General features: G+C 36.9%; 1 protein-coding gene and 1 long non-coding RNA gene across 13 annotated transcripts in view; one reads left to right on the forward strand and one right to left on the reverse strand.

Moving 5' to 3' along the window:
- The window catches only part of LOC122238023, a 134,899-nt gene that overhangs the window by 3,518 nt on the left and 111,377 nt on the right, over positions 1-20,004 (forward strand). The gene's annotated exons all lie outside the window — the stretch shown is intronic.
- LOC107180090 (integumentary mucin A.1-like) lies at positions 1,725-9,034 on the reverse strand. Its single transcript, XM_015539667.2, has 3 exons — positions 8,923-9,034; positions 7,602-7,669; positions 1,725-2,786 (listed from the first exon to the last, which is right to left on the reverse strand). Exons 2-3 carry the CDS (start codon positions 7,653-7,655, stop codon positions 1,800-1,802), a joined length of 1,041 nt encoding a protein of 346 aa, XP_015395153.2. The 5' UTR covers positions 7,656-7,669; positions 8,923-9,034; the 3' UTR covers positions 1,725-1,799.

Consider the following 20,004-nt stretch of genomic DNA (forward strand, 5'->3'; position numbering starts at 1 on the left):
TCCAAAAACATAAGAGACTCTTAAATATGGAGAACAAACAGAGGGTTACTGGAGGAGTTGCGGGAAGGAGGATGGGCTAAATGGGTAAGGGGCATTAAGGAATCTACTCCTGAAATCATTGTTGCACTATATGTTAACTAACTTGGATGTTAATTAAAAAAAAAAAATTAAAATAAAAAAGTAAAATCCAGGTCCAACACTTCATAAAATACTTTTGAATATATATATATTTTTAGCCGTTTCTATGTCTGACCACTTCTCCCCTTCTTCATTGATCCCGCCCTAGTCTAAGCCACCATGTTTCCCACCAGGATTCTTGAAATAGCCTCTATTATTGTTCTCCTTACAGTGTGGTACTCAGCAGACAGATAAAGTTTTGAAAATGCTTATTGGAACATGTTGTTCCTTTATGTAAAGCTCCAATGACCTCTCATACATTTAGGATAAAATTCTGATCCTAGGTCCTTTATGATGTTGTCTATCTCTGCCCTTTTGGTAGTATTTCCTTTCAACTCTCTTCCTTTCTCACTAAGTGCGAGCCACATTAGCATTCTTCTGGTTCTCTTGCACAAAAAATTCACTGTTGCTTCAGACTTTTACATGTTGGATCCCTTCTGCCTTCAGTACGCTTTCTTTAGATCTTTGAATACTTAACATTCTTGGAGTCTTTGCTTAAATACTACTTTATCAGAGAGGTTCTTTCTGATTATCTCAGATAAAACGAACTATCAATACCACTTTGTATCTTTTTACCTTTCTTTCTTGTTTTTCAAAGCACTTCTCATTTCTTACATATACATGTATTTACTTTTTTTTTTTTTTTTGGTCGTATTTGAATGGAAGCTCCAGGAAGGTAGTGACTTTGACAGCTTTCCTTATTGCTGATTACTTAACTACTGAAAGAGATTCTGTATCACAGTAGATTCTCAAGAACTACTGTGGGATTAAAGATAAAATTAAGCACATATAAACAAATTAATGCTTAAAATAGCTATCTTTGAGAAATTTTGATTCATGTGATTGTTGACAATGTAAGTAGTTGTTTTTTGAAAGGAAAATGACTTTAAAAGTCAAAAATGTATGAAAGATATAGTGTTCATGATATAATTAGGCCATTTCTGAAATAGTCATAATACTTTTGATTAAAACCTTAACTAATAGTTGGAAGCAATGGAAACTTTGGAGTCTCAGCCATCAGCCTTTCATTATTGATTTCTGAAACCATCATCTATCTGTTCCTTAACTTGGAAAATGATTTTTCATATCATATTCCAAGACTTGTGCCCCATAGTTCACTTAGGTATTTTGGTTTGCTAGAAAGGCATTTTTACTCCAGAATTGAGCAGATAATATGAAAGCTTATTTATAATTAATGATCTTGTGGTACTCAGGAATATTTCAGGGAGAATGCTGTGGGGAGAGCTAAGATTGTTTGAATATCTACTAATATGTTATTTTGTGTTTTGTAGTTGTATGATGGGTCGTGGTACTCAAGAGAGCATCTTGTTGCCTAATCTTACAGCTCCGTCACTCTAAGTACAAGTCCAGATATCTCACTGTATTTTCCCCTAATTACCTCTTTAACTTCATGTTACAAGGCCAGGCTTCTGGCAGTACTAATCTTCTTTGGGCGGAAAAGGGGGGACAGACCCAGGGTGCACATGACCACACTGGAGGTTTCATATTGTTGCTCAACTCTTTATTTTCACTTTGTTGTCATAATGTTTATGTGGGTTGTTTTATAGTTTCTTTCTAAGATTATTCCTCCCAAAGGTTAGAGCTTATGGAATATCTCATTCTCATCCAAAAATTGAAATGAGTCTATCTAAAAAGGTCTTGAGACTTGTCTTTTGGGAAGTAGAAGTGGTAGTTGTCTCTTGGGGAAGAGGAGCTGTTGTTGTCTCTTGGGGAGTAGATGTGGTTGTTGTCTCTTGGGGAGGAGAAACTGTTGTTGTCTGTTGGGGAGTAGAAGCAGTCGTTGTCTCTTGGGGAGGAGAAGCTGTCGTTGTCTCTTGGGGGGTAGAAGCTATAGTAGTCTCTTGGGGGGTAGAAGCTATAGTAGTCTCTTGGGGAGTAGAAGCAGTTGTTGTCTCTTGGGGGGTAGAAACTATAGTAGTCTCTTGGGGAGTAGAAGCAGTCGTTGTCTCTTGGGGAGGAGAAGTGGTAGTTGTTTCTTGGGGAGTAGAAGCAGTTGTTGTCTCTTGGGGAGTAGAAGCAGTTGTTGTCTCTTGGGGAGTAGAAGCAATAGTAGTGTCTTGGGGAGTAGAAGTGGTTGTCTCTTGGGGAGGAGAAGTGGTAGTTGTTTCTTGGGGAGGAGAAGCTGTCATTGTCTCTTGGGGAGTAGAAGCGATAGTAGTCTCTTGGGGAGTAGAAGTGGTCTTTGTCTCTTGGGGAGGAGAAGCTGTCATGGGAGTGGCAGAGTCCGTTTGGGAGGTAGTGGGGTCAGTTGTGGTTGCAGCAGAACCTGTTGTTGTAGTAGTTTGTATTTGGGGTGTGAGGACAAAAGGATACATTAGAGGGAATCTAGGGATGAATGGAAATCGAATTAGATAATGTCTTTGTTGGAAAGCTGGATATGGATAACCTGGGCCATTGGGGAATAAAGGAGGAGGTGGTGGAATTCTCCCGGGGCCAAAAAACTGAGGAGGGGGTGGTGGAATTCTCCCTGGGCCATAAGGTGGAGGAAGGCGTGGAGCAAATCCTGGACCAAAAGGAAACCGTAGAGGAGGAGGAAGCAGTGGCCTAGGTGGATATTGTCTCCTGGGACCTCTGTGACTCTCACCAGGCTGTGGGAAAACAGAAGTGAACAATTTTTAATTAGGTATTTCTAGGTTAAGCATAAGAATGTATACTCTCTGTGGCAGGTAGAATTCTAAGATGACTTCCAAGATTCCTGCCCCCTGCTGGCATATACTGGCATAACCTTATCGGGTGAGTCCTTTTAAAATGGGTTCTGCAGGTCAGACAAATTCAGATATTTGAAACTGCGGTGCTCTTCTATTGGCTTTGAAGCAAAAAAAAATGTGTTGTGGAGAGGACCACATGGAAGTAGATGGTAGTAGCGGGCCCTGTGGCTCATAGCTTGCAAAAAAGTAAGGACCTCAGTCCTATAAACAAGGGACTGAATTCTGCCCACAGCCACCCAAATTGGAAAAGAGGTCCCTGAGCTCCAGGAAAGAATACAGTCCTGACAATACCTTTTCAGTCCTGGGAGACCCTGAACAGAAAATTCAACCAAGCCAAGGCCAGAGTCTGACCAAAGGAACTGTGGGATAATCAATGCATTTTTTTCCAAAGCTACTAGTTTGTGGTAATTTGTTATTTAGCAATAGAAAACTCTTACATACACATCTAACTTACACAGTCTGAAAGTTTGTCTCAGAGAAAGGGAAGAGTTCTCTTTCACCCTCTGAATGCCTAGGCTTTTAAATGAAAGCTGAGGTAGGTTTGATGGGGAAAAAGATCGTGAGTAAAATCATATCCTATGTTTTTGGTAGGGCCTGTGATTGGAATCAATTCCAAATGAGGAAAATGTCTCTTTATATCTCATTCAAGCATTTGGGATTATTTCAGTCTTCGAACTCTAATAAACAGTGAAACACGTTATTGAGCACTTATTTTGTGCGGTACACTAAAGTAGGAGCTGTGGACATGCAGACATGCCTTTTGTAAGTCTACAGACCAAGTGGTTACAGTACAAGACAGTACAAAATGGCCCAAATGGAAGCAGAATGATAGTCCGTCGAGTGTAATCCCAGGGTTTGAATTCTGCCCCTGTTACTTAGAGATTGTGTGAATGTTGGAATCCTTTTGGAGACTCTCTTTCCTCATCTGAAAAATGATGTTCATAATAGTACCCAACACCTACCTTTTTTTTTTTTTAATGGTAGTCACGTTTATTTCTGAGTATTGAGATTATGGGTAGTTTTAAATTCATTTTTGTAGCTTTGTAAAGTTTAGAAACACTTTTACAATTTATGATCAGAATTTTTCCCTTTTTTAATGTGGGATGTTTCAGAAACCCCCCTCCCACGCCAAATTCAAGTTTGAGACAACTTTGAGGTTGTCTGAGATTTGAAGTGGGTGAGATGTCTCAGATTTGAGTCAGATTTGTTGTGAAATATTACCTGTAAAGTGCTTCGGGCGAAGGCTGGCCCAGATACTGTGCTCAATAAATGTTACATACTACTATTTGTTATGTTAACACTAGTACAGTGGTTGCAGTTTTTGGAAGTAAAAGTAGTTGAAAAATCGTGTGGGAAACAAATACATTAGAGATTTAGAGCGATTGGTTTAGGAAAGATTAAGGATCATTGAACCGAGAAGGCAGACTTTGAAAGGAAGTCAAAATAACAAAAAATGGGGAGAGAGCATGCCGAATGGAGTGCAAATATGCCTGTTCTGTAGCGTAAGAATGCACAAGTCCTGTTCTGCTGAGGACTTGTGTCAGACACAGGTGTCTGCATTTCCCTCGTTCTGTTCTTAGGTCCTCCATGTATTTGTTCATGTGGCATTTTGCCCTTGCAAATTCTAAACTTTACGATTATTTTGCCTTCTGACTCATCTGTCTCCCTGATTCCCAATTACAGGTTTTTGAGCAGTGGCAGCAGATGTCAGAGGTACTGAGCCATCACCCATTTATAGTGCCTTAGCACTGCCCTGTGATCTTTTCAAGCATCTCAGGTTAACTGAACCTTATTCCCCAGAGGCCTATAATTTTCTAAGTTTATGCCAATTTTATTGAAGTTCTCTACCTCTTCCTGACCCTCAGTCACCCCACCAGGATGATTTTCCTTCTACTCCAAAATAATGCAAGCGATTAGAAATGAACTTCACCAATATACTGGCCACACAACCACAAAGTTATTAAAATCTACATATTTCCTTTTCCTTTACAAGTATTTTCTCAGAGCTCTGTCAATTTTCCCCTTTCTTCCCCCTGCACTTTAATATGTGTCTTTTAACTGACTTTTCCTTAGGAAACAACTATCATTTATGTTCAATTTACCTTTTTAAAGAGTCTACTTTCAACCATGAATTCCCTTATTACTATCACTGTCTTTTCACCTCTTTCCTTTACAACAAAGCTATGTATTTGGAGTTAATTTCTTGTATTAGTTTAAGAACAATCCAGCTAAGACATGGATACTTTGAATCTAAATTTATCTATATTTTAATGGGATTAAGAGTAGTCCCTTTGTCAGATTTGCTTTGAGGATTAAGTGGGATAATGTCTGTAAAGCATTGGGAAAATTACCTATAACAGAAGGGAGACCCAATATTACTACTTACCCTGCTATATGAAAAGGATATTCTACTCTGCGTTTCTGTATTTCAGTAATTATTAACCATGATGAATCTCATGCAATTAAGTTGGTGAAAGGCCTATTTCTATTTAAACTGCTTATGCTATGGGAGTGAGGAGAGAGACATCTTGATGACCTGTGTGGCTCTCTTTCTTCCCCCTTGTAGAAGTGGCAAAGGAGAAGGTTCAGCAGGTCTGTTAGATTAGTAAAGAACAGACTGAGACCGGTGCTGAGTGCCGAAGACGGCTCCTTCCTTTTGTAGAAGACCTCTATCTGATTAAGGAAATTTCCTTCAATCCTGTTTGCTAAGAGAGTTTTTAAAATAATGAATGAATGTTAAATTTTACTAAAGAATTTTTATACAATAAAAATAAACTACTTACGCTAAACTGCTTGTATTATTGGAACTCTCAAGTTTATTTTGCAAAAAAAAAAAAATCATTGTTACATAATCAAAGCCTAATCCTTTAAAATTTTTTTTTTAAACGTTTATTTATTTTTGAGACAGAGAGAGACAGAGCATGAACGGGGGAGGGTCACAGAGAGAGGGAGACACAGAATCTGAAACAGGCTCCAGGCTCTGAGCAGTCAGCACAGAGCCCGACGCGGGGCTCGAACCCACAAGCTGTGAGATCATGACCTGAGCCGAAGTCAGACGCTTAACCGACTGCGCCACCCAGGCGCCCCAAAGCCTAATCCTTTAAAATAATGTGTGTTTCTCTTATATTCTGAGGACATGAAAATATTGAAAGTCAGCTTTAGGATGGGGTCAGTAAGGCATAATGTAACTTTTAAATATGTCAGTGTGTTTTATTGGTTTATCAAAAATTATGTCATATTTATAATGCACTTACATGGTCAAGGTCAGACTACCTGAATGGCCTATTTAATTGCCTCCTTTTGTTCAAGTTTCTGAGAGTAGATGGAAGAAGCATTGTTTCAAGTTTCAGAATAAGTTTATGTTGTCTGCCTTGTAGAAGTCCTAGTTTTCTGAAAAAAAACCCAAAACTTTTTTTTCCATTTGATGTTAGATTTTACAGTTCTTTGGTAGAAATTACTATGGAATTAATCTCTTCCCAAACTGGAGTTAATCTATCCCTGTTTTGAAGTTATCATTTTAATATTTAAAAAGACAAAAACCTGTGGCTTTTTAAAAAAATCTCTTGCAACTTTGAATGTTTAGTAACTTCTGTGGTGCTTAACCCAGTCCTTTATACATGGTAGGTGTTATATAAACGTCTGTAGGCCCTGAGTCCATGGCAAAATGCATATTCCCAGGTCCTACTCTCAGACACTCTTATTCTTTTGGGATAAGGCCTGGAATACTCTGTTTTTAATAAATGAGTCAAATAACTTTGATTTAGATGACACATGAACCCCATGTTGAGAAAAACTGCTCTAAGTATCTCATTTTATAGATAAAGAAATACTTCCAATAACATGTTCAAAGATATTCAAATAATGTCTTTAAGTATATAGGATCAAAAATCTGCAATAAATTTGCTTTACCTACTTGTGAAATTGCTGATATATGCAGGAACCCATATTTATACATGTCTGTATAATGCAGTCTGATATTATGGATCTAAATTATCCAACATGGTAGCCCTGAGCCATGTGTGGCTATTTAAATTAGATTAGATTTTATTGTTTTTTAAAAAATGTTTACTTACTTATTTTGAAAGAGAGAGAGAGAGAGAGAAATTGAGAGAGAAGAGAAAGAGCCTGACGGGGCAGGAGCAGAGAGAGAAGGAGAGAAAGAATCCCCAGCATCTGGGCGCCTGGGTGGCTCAGTCGGTTAAGTGGCCAACTTTGGCTCAGGTCATGATCTCGCGGTCCGTGAGTTCGAGCCCCGCATCGGGCTCTGGGCTGACAGCCCAGAGCCTGGAGCCTGTTTCAGATTCTGTGTTTCCCTCTCTCTGACCCTCCCCCGTTCATGCTCTGTCTCTCTCTGTCTCAAAAATAAATAAACGTTAAAAAAAAAAAAAAAAAAAAAAAGAATCCCAAGCAGATTTCACACTGTCAGAGCAGAGCCTGACACGGGGCTCAACCTAACAAACCACAAGATCATGACCTAAGCTGAAATCAAGAGTTGGTCACTTAATTGACTGAACCACCCAGATTCCCTAAATTAAATTAGATTTTAAATTTAAATTTAAATTAAAGCCTTAGAACAGTGTTTCATCAATCATTGATAGCTACTAACATATAAGGAAGGGTAACATTATTAATGTGAAAAGAAATCCGAAGTGATAATTGTGAGAGAAATATGAAGATGTGATTAAGGAGACTTACCAAGAAACATGCTGCAAGAGCCAGAAGGCCTGTGATCAGGCACAGTGGTTTCATCTTTATGATTACCTCTGAAAGTAAGCACAATGAATGGCTGATCAGCATTGCTGTAAAAAAGTACTCTTTGGAATGTATTCCAACTCTTTGTTTATGACGTAGTACAGGATAGTATGGTAGTATTTTAAGAAATTTGCCTAAATGTTATTTTGGAGCAATATTGGTAGGTTTTATAACATTGAACTATAAAACGGTGGAATTAGTTTTTGCTTTTGACTTGTAAATGGACACTGGAGGTAATGGCAAAGAGTTATTCTTAAAAGTGTTTTACTTATTGGAAGCCTTTATGACATAAGGTTTTTGCTTTCAGAAATAACTACTTTGAAATGGTACTTATTTGGATTTGAACATCTTGGTATTATTAAATAATGGTTACATTACTTTATAGATTTCTGTAGACTTGTATTTGAGCTATTGATGTTTTCTCTAGATCATGTTTTAAATTAAATTTCTTGGAACACCTAGAAAATAAGGAAAGGAAAAAAATCACCCGGGTAGACATAGTTTAAAGAAAAATTGTCACACAATATTTTTAACAATATTCTACTAAGTTATTTTGCCCTATCATGAGCAATCTCTAACTAATTCCAAAAATTCATATACAAAGACCAGGGTAGAAAAAAGAGAGGTGTCCAGGCATTTTACTGTCAATAGGTTCTAAATTTAGAATATATTGCAAGGACATGATAGCCTGAGTTCTGGGAAAGTAACTTTATGCACCTTTGTGCAGACTAGTTTTTCTGACAGTCAATTCTGACCATCAATTAAATGTGTTAGCTGAACAGTCTTAGTCTTAAAAGAATCCTAGGGACAAAATTTCAGTGAATATTTAATTACAGGTACATATGGTTATTTCTTTAAGCATCCTTTTTTCTATGACACATTTTAATAAAAAGTTTAAAAAAAGCAAAGGCAAAACCAATAATAAAAATATACTGTAGAACAGTTCTCTCAGAGTTATATCTGATAGTATTCTGGTCATTATGAAGCACAGAAGTGTTAAGGTACATTATGGGAAAAAGTTGATTGATTGTGTAAATGGATGGACTTGTCCCACATGCCTAGCATGAATGCTTTATGGTGACATACAGAATTTCTCAAAATTCAATGCATTTTATGGCTTATCAGATTTCATATAAGTATATATTATTCCTTTGGTGAAAATCAATGTTCTATAAGAATCCCATCAAAATGATACCTTTGAAAGTCTGAGAAAAATTTGGTATTCAAAGTAAGAGTTCTTCAATTCATATTTCCACGTACCTACCGTTGTATGAGGATCCTTCTTAGGAGGGCTGATTAATCTGCTGGTCAAAATTATTCCTGCCAATTAGGTGACAAATGAAGGTGAGAAAGAACAAGAAATCTCAGCTCTTATATATATTGCAGTAGATTTCTAGTGATGATAAAGGAAAGGCTAGTTAGAAGATAAAATAACTTGTGGGTTGATGTTCTTTAAACAGAAGATAGGAAAGTCGTTGTTGACAATTTTGCAATCTTTTTCTGCATGTTTTTTTTTTCATTTCTGAGGTGCTTTGACCCGTTCAATAATTGGTGTTTCCTGAGGAAACATGTCATACAATGAGTCACAATGCCTTTTTGTCTAATGAAATAACTTGGGGTTTGTGGTGCACTATTACCTATTGTCTCTTTATTTTAAAGAACAAGTGTAGCTGTTCTATTTCAAATAATTTTAATGGGTCATCTTTTGTTACATGTTACTATCACCATATTTCCTATTTTATCTAAGAGCTAACTGCATTATGTGAGAAATAAAAAAAATCATAACTTTAAAATTGAACTCTAACACAGTCTAGACACACTTTGGAGGAAAAAAAACAGAATTAGAATTAGAAGTCATTATTAAATAGATGTTACCAAATATCACATACAAGTATCTGGCCAGTTATGGACAGGGTATATCAAATATATTGCTTGACTGTTTTGACCACTGTGCTATATCTTGTTGGTTTCACATTTCTATTCTTCTTTCAGTTGAAATAATGAAATTGTATTACTGTTTTATACTTGGACATTTGTACGTATCTGGTCCTATATATTCTTTTTCCAATTTATACAGCAATGGCTTAATTTAGTAAATGTTTTTTAAAGATGAGAAAAATGAATTCTTGGATTAAGATTTGATCTAGATTGGAAAATAGCAAGAAAAAAATCTAGTGGTGAAAGGAAAATAGTCAAGATTCATGCAGTTTTTCAATCTTAAATTTATTTTAATTTTCTGTGTCTGTAATTATGTCAATATATTTATATAAAAGATCCTTAAGTGGAAATTTTTTAGGGCATTTCCTTTTTCTAATGACGAACTATAACAGTGGTCTGAGATTGTCTTTAAAAAAGTCACATTGGTACTTGCTATTACTAACTTGAGAAATTAAACAAAAATATGATGCCATGAAGTTTTTGATTATGTGGAAAATTATACAGAGAGAGTTTTACTTTGAGATGGATATCTATGGGAAAGGCACAGCTTTATATTTTTGATAAACCCAGGCTTTGAGAAATAATAATGTAATCTCTGGTTCTTGCAGATTGTTGTATAATAATGTAATAGCTATTATTTATTAAGCCTTTACCATATAGGATGTGGCAGGATAACTGAGTACTATTATTATCTTTGTTTTACAATGGATAATAATGGACCTATGTCTGCTCACTTCAAAGCCTAAATAATGGGTTAACCAATATTCCACATTGCCTCCCAAATCTCAATAACCCTCATAAACTTAACCAACATCATATGTTATAGTATGCTGCAGAGATTAATCAGGTGCATATATAGTCAGGTTATTTTACTTCAAAGCACACTACAAACATTTATTTGCTGGATAATATTGGACGAGTTATTTTACCTCATTGTGCCTCAATTCCTTTATTTGTAAAATTTGAATATTTCTAATTTTTGTGTCATGGAATTTAGTTATTCACCTTTGTTCACCTACTTATTCAACACTTATTGAATACCCACTGGGTGTCAGACATAATGCTAGTTGTTAAAGTCACAGGATATTTAAAGGTTTACAGTTTTAAAAGTCTTTAAACACACTGAGCCTGGGTGGCTCAGTTAGTTAGGTGACCGACTTTGGCTCAGGTCATGATCTTGTAGTTTGTGAGTTTGAGCCCCCTTTGGGCTCTGTGTTGACAGCTCAGAGCCTGGAGCCTGCTTCGGATTCTGTGTCTCCTCCTTTCTCTATCCTGCCCCTGCTCATGCTCTGTGTCTCTCTGTCTCTCAATAGTAACTAAACTTTAAAAAAATAAAAAAAAAAATCTTTTGGGAGTCATAGGTGGTATAGAAACAAAGAAGGACTACTTTGAGAGCTGATCTTAGTTTTAAATTACTGTACTTAATTTCATTTACTTTGTTGCAATTCATTGTCTTAAAAATTTTAGTGACATAATTATGTGCAATAAAATGTATTACTGGTTTGCTAATCTTAGGCCCCGATTAGTTACTGAACGATTATATGCGCAAATAGTGAAGATGATTCTATCTCAAAATTAACATGGAAAGTTCAATAAACCACTTTCTTGTCTGAGAATGATTCAGTTTGTCAAAAGATGAGTATCTCTTCTTTCTTGTTTTGATGCCAACATATTTATCAGCCAAATGTTTTGACTCCAGGTGTGGACTCCACTGTAATGGATCATTGGCTCTGAAGGACATAGTATGAACATTGGCAAAACTGAAAAACAATTTCCCAATGGGTTGTCATCAGCAAAAAATTAGAGCAACACAAGCCAACAGAAGCACACGTCTGTTAAGAAATAGAAATGGTCACTCCAGTTAATCTTCAATTAATTCATGGCTTTAAAACATTCGGAATGAAAACCTTCTAGAATAGTACCAAAAAAAGCTAAAGTTTCTGGCCATAGGAAGTTCAAGGTGACAGTGGAGTCACACTATTGTTAATGCAGAGCCTTATGTGACAGGCAGAAAATATTTTCCTGATATAATTAGATTTAGCAGAATTAAACTGTCATACAGCAATATATTTAAGTCCACTGTCCTGTTTTGCAGCTCTAGTAATAACTCTTTCTTTGAACGCCTTGGAAAGCATATGAACATGTTTTTTAAAGATTATTTAGAAGTAGATGATTTGGCTTCTGGATTAATAACACTTTAAATATGTATCATGCTTTTGAAATTACAGATTGCTTAAAATTTTTTTGTGGAAATATTTGTTGTGTAGGATTGGTTAGAATTTGTTGTGTGGCATTAATAACAGACTTTGCAGATTGAAGAAAAGCTGTAACTGAATTGTACAGCATAGATACTGCATCAGACCCAGACCAGAAAGTTTTGGAAGTTTATTACAGACTTTTCCCCGAGCTTTCATTAGCCAAAGTTCAAAGAAAAATTCAATCAGCTAAAAAATTCACAATGTCCCTAAAATAAAACACAGTAATTGCTTGAGAAGTACTTTTCCTTCCTACTCAGTGCCTTGAGAAAGTTTCTCATTTATTTTCAAGCAGGAAGCATATTATTCTATAGTAAATGTGAAAGTTATCTTTACAGTTTAACCAGAATATCTCCAGCATTGAATGTAAATAAGTATACAATTGCTGTTTAATTTGAATTTTGCTGGATTGATAACTCCAATCATGTAACCAGATGAATTTAGTTCCCCTTACAAGATCTCTCTTGGGGAATATTCCTGGCTTCATCTTAATTTTCAAAATATATTTCCTTTTTCATATTTTACTTTTTAAAAATATGGTTGCATACAAGTTTTCTCTGTAAACTAGCTCCAATACTTAAAAAATTTTAACCTGTAATACATTTGTTAGTTAATAGATTATGTTCTATTTATTTTCTCATTTAATATGCCAAATAAGTTTAAGACCTAGTCAAGAAAAAATTAACATCCTGGTTTTTGAATACAGAAAGAGCCTCACAGAGGGGCAGAGTTATTACTAAGGCCATATCAGGCTTATTTAATAAGATTTATTTCTTTTTTGTTTGTTTTGTTTTCATAAAATGTATTCCTAAAAAGATTATTTATAGTCTACTTGTAAGAATTTGTTGCTTACAAAATAAGGACTCTAAAAATAAAATATATTGAAACATGATGAAAGTTATATATGTCATAGCCTAAAAGCTAGTGCAAATGCCTTACATAACAATTTCATATTTTGGGGGAAAATGGTGTCTTGTTGACCCCTGCATCAGGCTGTGGGCTCTGTGCTGACAAGGGGATTCTCTGGCTCTATCTGCCCCTCCCCCACTCACTAGCATGTGCACTTGCAGGCTCTCACCCTCTCTCTCAAAATAAATGAAGAAACTCCAATCTCCTGCAGTTAAAAAGGCAGAAAAAATTTGAGGGGCACACTCAGGACTCAATTATTAGAACAGCAGAGGTCCAGAGAAGGTTGAACTCTCAACCGAGACAGATCTGTAATATATAGCTCAGGGCCCTGATGAGGGGGAAATGGGACTCTGAGATATAGATTGACTTTTAGGTCTTTTGGTGTATCAGTTAACTTTTTCTGTGTAACAAACCACTGCAGAAACTTGAACGCTTAACACAGCAACCGTTTAGTATTTCTTAAAAGTCTACGTGTTTATTTAGTAGTTTTCTTGATCTGGCTGGGCGTTATTGATCTTGTCTGGGTTTGCTTATGTGTCTCTGTTCAGCTGGTGAGTTGGGTGGGGGCTGGTGGGTCTAGGATGGCTCTGGCTAGCACAGCTCAGCTGTTTTCCACATGTCTCTCCTATCCCTCTAGTAGTCTGGGCATGTTCTCATAGTGAAGTGAGAAATTCAGAAGAAAAACAGAAATGTGTAAATGTTTTTTTTCAGATCTCTGCCTTTCTTAAGTTTGGGTGATACAATGTTGTTCCAATGTCCAAAATATGCTAATGGTGAAGACTGAAGACAGTGCAAGAGCATACAACTGTTGGGCTTCTATAAAGGGACTTGTGAAAAATTGGGGCTGTTAATTCAAGAAACATACTTATGTCCCCAACTTTCTGCCTCAGTTTTTAATTTTAAAGAATCTAAAATTGGGGTTAGTCCACAATAGGGTTTCTCAATCTAGACACTTGATATTTTGGGCCAGGTAATTCTTTGTTGTGGAGGACTGTCTTGTGCATCCCTGGATTCTACCCAGTAGATGCCAGTAGTATTCTCCCAGTTATAATGGCTAAAAATGTTCTAGACATTGCCAAGTGTCCTCTCAGGGACAAAATCACTCCCATTCTAGATGAAGAATAACTCCTGATTTCACCACTTAATTGACATATTCAGGTTTAGTTCTTTAACAGGTATTTTTGATTTTGCTTATGCTAAGTATTAGAGCTATATTGAGAGTGGATAGTGAGATGTGAAACTGGTGGAAGAAAGGCCTACTAGAAAGCTGTTACAGTTATCCAGATGGCCTAGGGCTGTGGCAATAAGACTACAGAGAAATGGACAGAGTCAAGAGATTTTGAAGGGGTGTATTCAACAGGTCTTTTTTATGGAATATGGGTATCGGGAGGTGAAGTAGAGAACAGTGTCAAGGCTAATGCTTATGAATTAGATAAAATTATAGAAAGAAGTTGGTAATTCAGACAAGAGGGTTAAACTTGACTAAGACATATGCAGATACCTGGAAGGCTATTTCAGGACAGTAGAGGGATGTGAGCCAAGGCAACGAAAAGGAGAATGGGATTTATGTAGTTAACACTGAACCCAGGCTGGAGGATTTAACAGTAGTATGGGTAAATAGCAAAAACAGGGCTTGTAGGGAACCCTGAAAAGGTAACAACAGATGGAACTTCTGCCACGAAAAAAATGAGTAGGTATTGTCAGGAATATTTCAACTGCAAGTGAGATGGGTTTGAGTTTATAGATCTGTTACATGGAGGATATTTGCAGTAGACCAAATGGAGAACTAGAGAGGAAAACTGGGGAAACTGTAGGATTTCAAGGCAGACTTGAGGGCCACTTTGAGTTTGGAGGCCTCAAATTTTAGTGTTCTTTCTCTCTAAAGTTGTGCATTTTTCCAGAGCAGCACTGGGTAGATTTTGTATACATGCAGAGGAAGTAATTATTTCTATTAATCAAATATTGGGATTATATCTGATTTGTGAGTAACTAGAAAAAATAAAAAGAAAGTTGAAGATATTTGCAAGCTAGTGTTTAGATTGATGGACTGTAAAAATCTAAGCTGGATATGAAAGAAAGTTGAAGAGGGGACTCTGGGAAGATGGCAAATGTCCAGGAACTGGAGAGTTTAAAAAGTTTAAAGAGTTGATATAGTGAGAATAATTGAGTACAATATCTGGGAGATGGGAAGTTTTGATCAAAGGTATTTTGATCAGGTATGTCTTGATATATGACTTTATAGGTGATGTATCAATGTGATGATAGGAAGGTCCAGGTTACTTGTACAGCTGAAGGGAAGTAAGGATCATTCAAGATGAGGAGATTAAAAAAAAAGAAGTGATCAAAGAATGGAGCAATCTGGATTTTAATGGATGGTCAGTGTGAACTGTGACATTTCCCAGAACTGTAGTGGCAATGGGGTTGGTCCAAATTTCTTCAGAGAGTGAGAGCGGTGGCTAAGAGCTTAATTGATGGCAGTAATAAAGAAGTGAAGAAGGAGGAGTGGCTAAATGGCACAGGTTTCATTTAATTGGGAACAATTTTTTAGAAGAATGAAGAGTAATGGTCTCTGTGCTAGTTGGCGTATTTATTGAAGCAACAACCACCACCACCAAAATCCTAATGTCTAACAAAAATAAATATTTCTTTCATGTCAAGTGTTGGCAACTGTTGGCAGAATGCTTCTGCAACTCCACTGTCCGTATCTTCCCATTCCAGGACCAGGTTGAAGAAAGTTTCTATTTAGGACATGCAGCTCTTGAGTATAAAGGAAAACAGAAAAAGAGCAGATGTGATGGGATTCCTGTTGTTAATTTGCCTACTGTGACTTGAGTTCACATTTCAGCAGCCAAAGCAGGTCATAGGGCCAAGCCTGACAATGAGATAGGGAGGTATATTACGCAGAGAAGGAGAGATGCCCTGCAAGTTTCATGGCAATGAGTGAAAATGTAAAACCCTGTTTTTATAAAGGGTGGAAGTAAATGATTAGGAACACTACTAGCACCATCTACCACAGTAGGGAGGTTGCAGCTAAGAGAATGATATATCTGCCTCATTTCCATGTGGTTGAAAGTTGAGGAAAAATCACTAGCTTCCACTTGAGAGAGTCTATTTATGTCTTGTAAAGAAGCAGTTTACCCATTGAGGATGATATTAGTTGTGGGTCTTTTGTGGATGGCCTTTATGATGTTGAGGTATGTTCCTTCTATCCCTACTTTGTTGAGGGTTTTTATCAAGCAGGGATACTGTATTTTGTCAAATGCTTTTTCTGCATCTATTGAGAGGATCATATGGTTCTTAACCTTTCTTTTATCAATATAATGTATTACACTGTTTGATTTGTGAATATTGAACCACCCTTGCAGCCCAGGAATAAATCCCACTTGATCGTGGTGAATAATTCTTTTAATGTACTGTTGAATTTGATTTCCTGTTATCCATTAATTAATGAATGGATACAGAAGATGTGGTATGTGTGTGTATATATAAAATGGAAAACTTATATATATAAATATATCAAATGGAATATTACTCAGCCATCAAAAAGAATGAAACCTTGCCATTTACAATGATGTAGACGGAGCTAGAGTGTATTATGCTAAGCAAAATAAGCCAGTCAGAGAAAGACATCTACCATATACTTTTACTCATATGTGGAATTTAAGAACCAAACAGATGAACATAAGGGAAGGGAGGAAAAAAAAATAGGGGGAAATAAACCATAAGAGCCTCTTAACTGTAGAGAACAAACAGGGCTGCTGTAGGGGAGGTGGTAGGGGATGGCTAAATGTGAGGAGCACTAGGTGTTATATACAAGTTATGAATCACTAAATTCTACTCCTGAAATCAAAATTATACTGTATGTTAACTAACTAGAATTTAAATACAAACTTAAAAAAAAATCAGGTTTCTTCCTAGAAAGCCTAATTCCTTCTGCTTTCTCTGAGATGCAATTTTACTGATTATCACCTTTTAAAATTAAACATTAAATTTCTCATTTTCAACTGGACATAATTCCTAATTCATCTTCCCTAATACAAAATTATGCTCTTGACTGGATTACTTTTTCAAGTCATCAGCTTATCTCTTTTGGTCTTCTTTTTTGTTTTAAAATATGAAATTTATTGTCAAATTGGTTTCCATTCAACACCCAGTGCTCATCCCAACAGGTGCCCTCCTCAATGCCCATCACACACTTTCCCCTCCATCCCACCCCCCATCAAGTCTCAGTTTATTCTCAGTTTTTAAGAGTCTCTTATGGTTTGCCTCCTTCCATCTCTGTAACTTTTTTTTCCCCTTCCCCTCCCCCATGGTCTTCTGTTAAGTTTCTCAGGATCCACATAAGAGTGAAAACTTATGGTATCTGTCCTTCTCCATATGACTTATTTCACTTAGCATAACACTCTCCAGTTCCATCCACGTTGCTACAGAAGGCCATATTTCATTCTTTCTCATTGCCAAGTAGTATTCCATTGTATATATAAACCAAAACTTCTTTATCCATTCATCAGTTGATGGACATTTAGTCTCTTTACATAATTTGGTTATTGTTGAAAGTGCTGCTATAAACATTGGGGTACAAGTGCCCCTATGCATCAGCACTCCTGTATCCCTTGGGTAAATTCCTAGCAGTGTTATTCCTGGGTCACGGGGTAGATATATTTTTAATTTTTTGAGGAACCTCCACACTGTTTTCCAGAGCGGCTGCACCAGTTTGCAATCCCACCAAGAATGCAAGAGGATTCCCATTTCTCCACATCCTCTCCAGCATCTATAGTCCCCTGATTTGTTCATTTTAGCTGCTCTGACTGGTGTGAGGTCATATCTCAGTGTGGTTTTGATTTGTATTCCCTTGATGAGGAGTGACCTTGAGCATCTTTTCATGTGCCTGTTGGCCGTCTGGATGTCTTCTTTAGAAAAGTGTCTATTCACGTCTTCTGCCCATTTTTTCACTGGATTATTTGTTTTTCGGGTGTGGAGTTTGGTGAGTTCTTTATAGATTTTGGATACAAGCCCTTTATCTGATATGTCATTTGCAAATATCTTTTCCCATTCCGTCGGTTGCCTTTTAGTTTTGTTGATTGTTTCCTTTGCAGTGCAGAAGCTTTTTATCTTCATGAGGTCCAGATAGTTCATTTTTGCATTTAATTCCCTTGCCTTTGGAGATGTGTTGAGTAAGAAATTGCTGCGGCTGCGGTCAGAGAGGTTTTTTTCCTGCTTTCTCCTCTAGGGTTTTGATGGTTTCCTGTCTTACATTCAGGTCCTTCATCCATTTTGAGTTTATTTTTGTGAATGGTGTAAGAAGGTGGTCTAGTTTCATTCTTCTGCATGTAGCTGTCCAGTTCTCCCAGCACCATTTGTTAAAGAGACTGTCTTTTTTCCATTGGATATTCTTTCCTGCTTTGTCGAAGATTAGTTGGCCATACATTTGCGGGTCCAATTCTGGAGTCTCTATTCTATTCCATTGGTCTATGTGTCTGTTTTTGTGCCAATACCACGCTGTCTTGATGATTACAGCTTTGTAGTAGAGACTCAAGTCTGGGATTGTGATGCCTCCCGCTTTAGTCTTCTTCAATATTACTTTGGCTATTCGGGGTCTTTTGTGGTTCCATACAAATTTTAGGATTTCTTGTTCTAGCTTCGAGAGGAATGCTGGTGCACTTTTGACTGGGATTGCATTGAATGTGTAGATTGCTTTGGGTAGTATTGACATTTTGACAATATTTATTCTTCCAATTCATGAACATGGAATGCTTTTCCATTTCTTTGTATCTTGTTCAATTTCCTTCATTAGCTTTCTATAGTTTTCAGCATACAGATCTTTTACATCTTCTAGACTCATTCTATGAAGCCAGCATTACTTCGATTTCCAAACCAGACAGAGACACAGCAAAAAAAGAGAAGTACAGGCCAATATCCCTGATGAATATGGATGCATAAATTCTCAACAAGATTCTAGCAAATCGAATTCAACAGCATATAAAAAGAATTATTCACCATGACCAAGTGGGACTCATTCCTGGGCTGCAGGGCTGCTTCAATATTCGCAAATCAATCAATGTGATAATCACATTAATAAAAGAAAAGATAAGAACCATATGATCCTGTCAATCGATGCAGAAAAAGCATTTGACAAAATTCAGCATCCTTTCTTAATGAAAACCCTTGAAAAAGTCGGGATAGAAGGAGCATACTTAAACATCTAAAAGCCATTTATGAAAAGCCCATAGCTAATATCATCCTCAATGGGAAAAACTGAGAGCTTTCTCCCTGAGATCAAGAACACGACAGGTATGTCTACTCTCACTGCTGTTGTTTGACATAGTGTTGGAAGTTCTAGCACCAGCAATCAGACAACAAAAGGAAATCAAAGGCATCGAAATTGGCAAAGATGAAGTCAAGCTTTCACTTTTTGCAGATGACATGATACTCTACATGGAAAACCTGATAGACTCCACCAAAAGTCTGCTAGAATTGATACATGAATTCAGCAAGGTCGCAGGATACAAAATTAATGTACAGAAATCAGCTGCATTCTTATGCACTAATAATGAAGCAACTAAAAGACAAAGAAACTGATCCCATTCACAATTGCACCAAGAATCATAAAATACCTAGGAATAAACCTAACCAAAGATATAAACGATCTGTATGCTGAAAACTATAGAAAGCTTATGGTCATCTTTTTTTTTTTTAATTATTGATTTAATTTGAGAGAGAGAGAACCAGTGGGGAAGGGGTAGAGAGAGAGAGGTGGACAGGAGATCAAAGTGGGCTCTGCACTGACAGCAGAGAGCCCAATATGGGGCTGGAACCATGAACCATGAGGTCATGACCTGAGTCAAAGTTGGACGCTTAACCGACTGAACCAACCAGGCATTCCTCTTTTGGTCTTTTTAATGCAAAGCCTCTTTTATTGCTTACTCAGTTTTTACCTCTTTTTATAATTTGGACAACATTGAGACTCATTTCTAAACAATTTGTTGTTCATGTACTCCCTATACTTCTCTTTTTTTCTTCTTCTCTGCCTTTTAAGAAGTATTTAGGGGTGCCTGAGTGGCTCACTTGGTTGAGCATTGGACTCTTGATTTTGGCTTGGGTCATGACCCCAGGGTCATGGGATCAAGCCCTGCATTGGACTCTACTGGGCATCGAGCCTGCTTAGAATTCTCTCTCTGGCCCTCTCCCACCTCTCTCTCTCTCTCATGAGCGTGTGTATGTGCTCTCTCACTCTCTAAAATAAT

Source organism: Panthera tigris, chromosome B1 (assembly GCF_018350195.1).
Source record: "Panthera tigris isolate Pti1 chromosome B1, P.tigris_Pti1_mat1.1, whole genome shotgun sequence".
Lineage (NCBI taxonomy): Eukaryota > Metazoa > Chordata > Mammalia > Carnivora > Felidae > Panthera > Panthera tigris.

Coding starts and splice junctions, on each gene's coding strand:
- LOC107180090 (XM_015539667.2), bottom strand. CDS start 7,655: ATGAAACCACTGTGCCTGATCACAGGCCTTCTGGCTCTTGCAGCATGT. Junction 2,787..7,601: donor CTCTTGCAGCATGTTTCTTG/GTAAGTCTCCTT, acceptor GTTTTCCCACAG/CCTGGTGAGAGTCACAGAGG.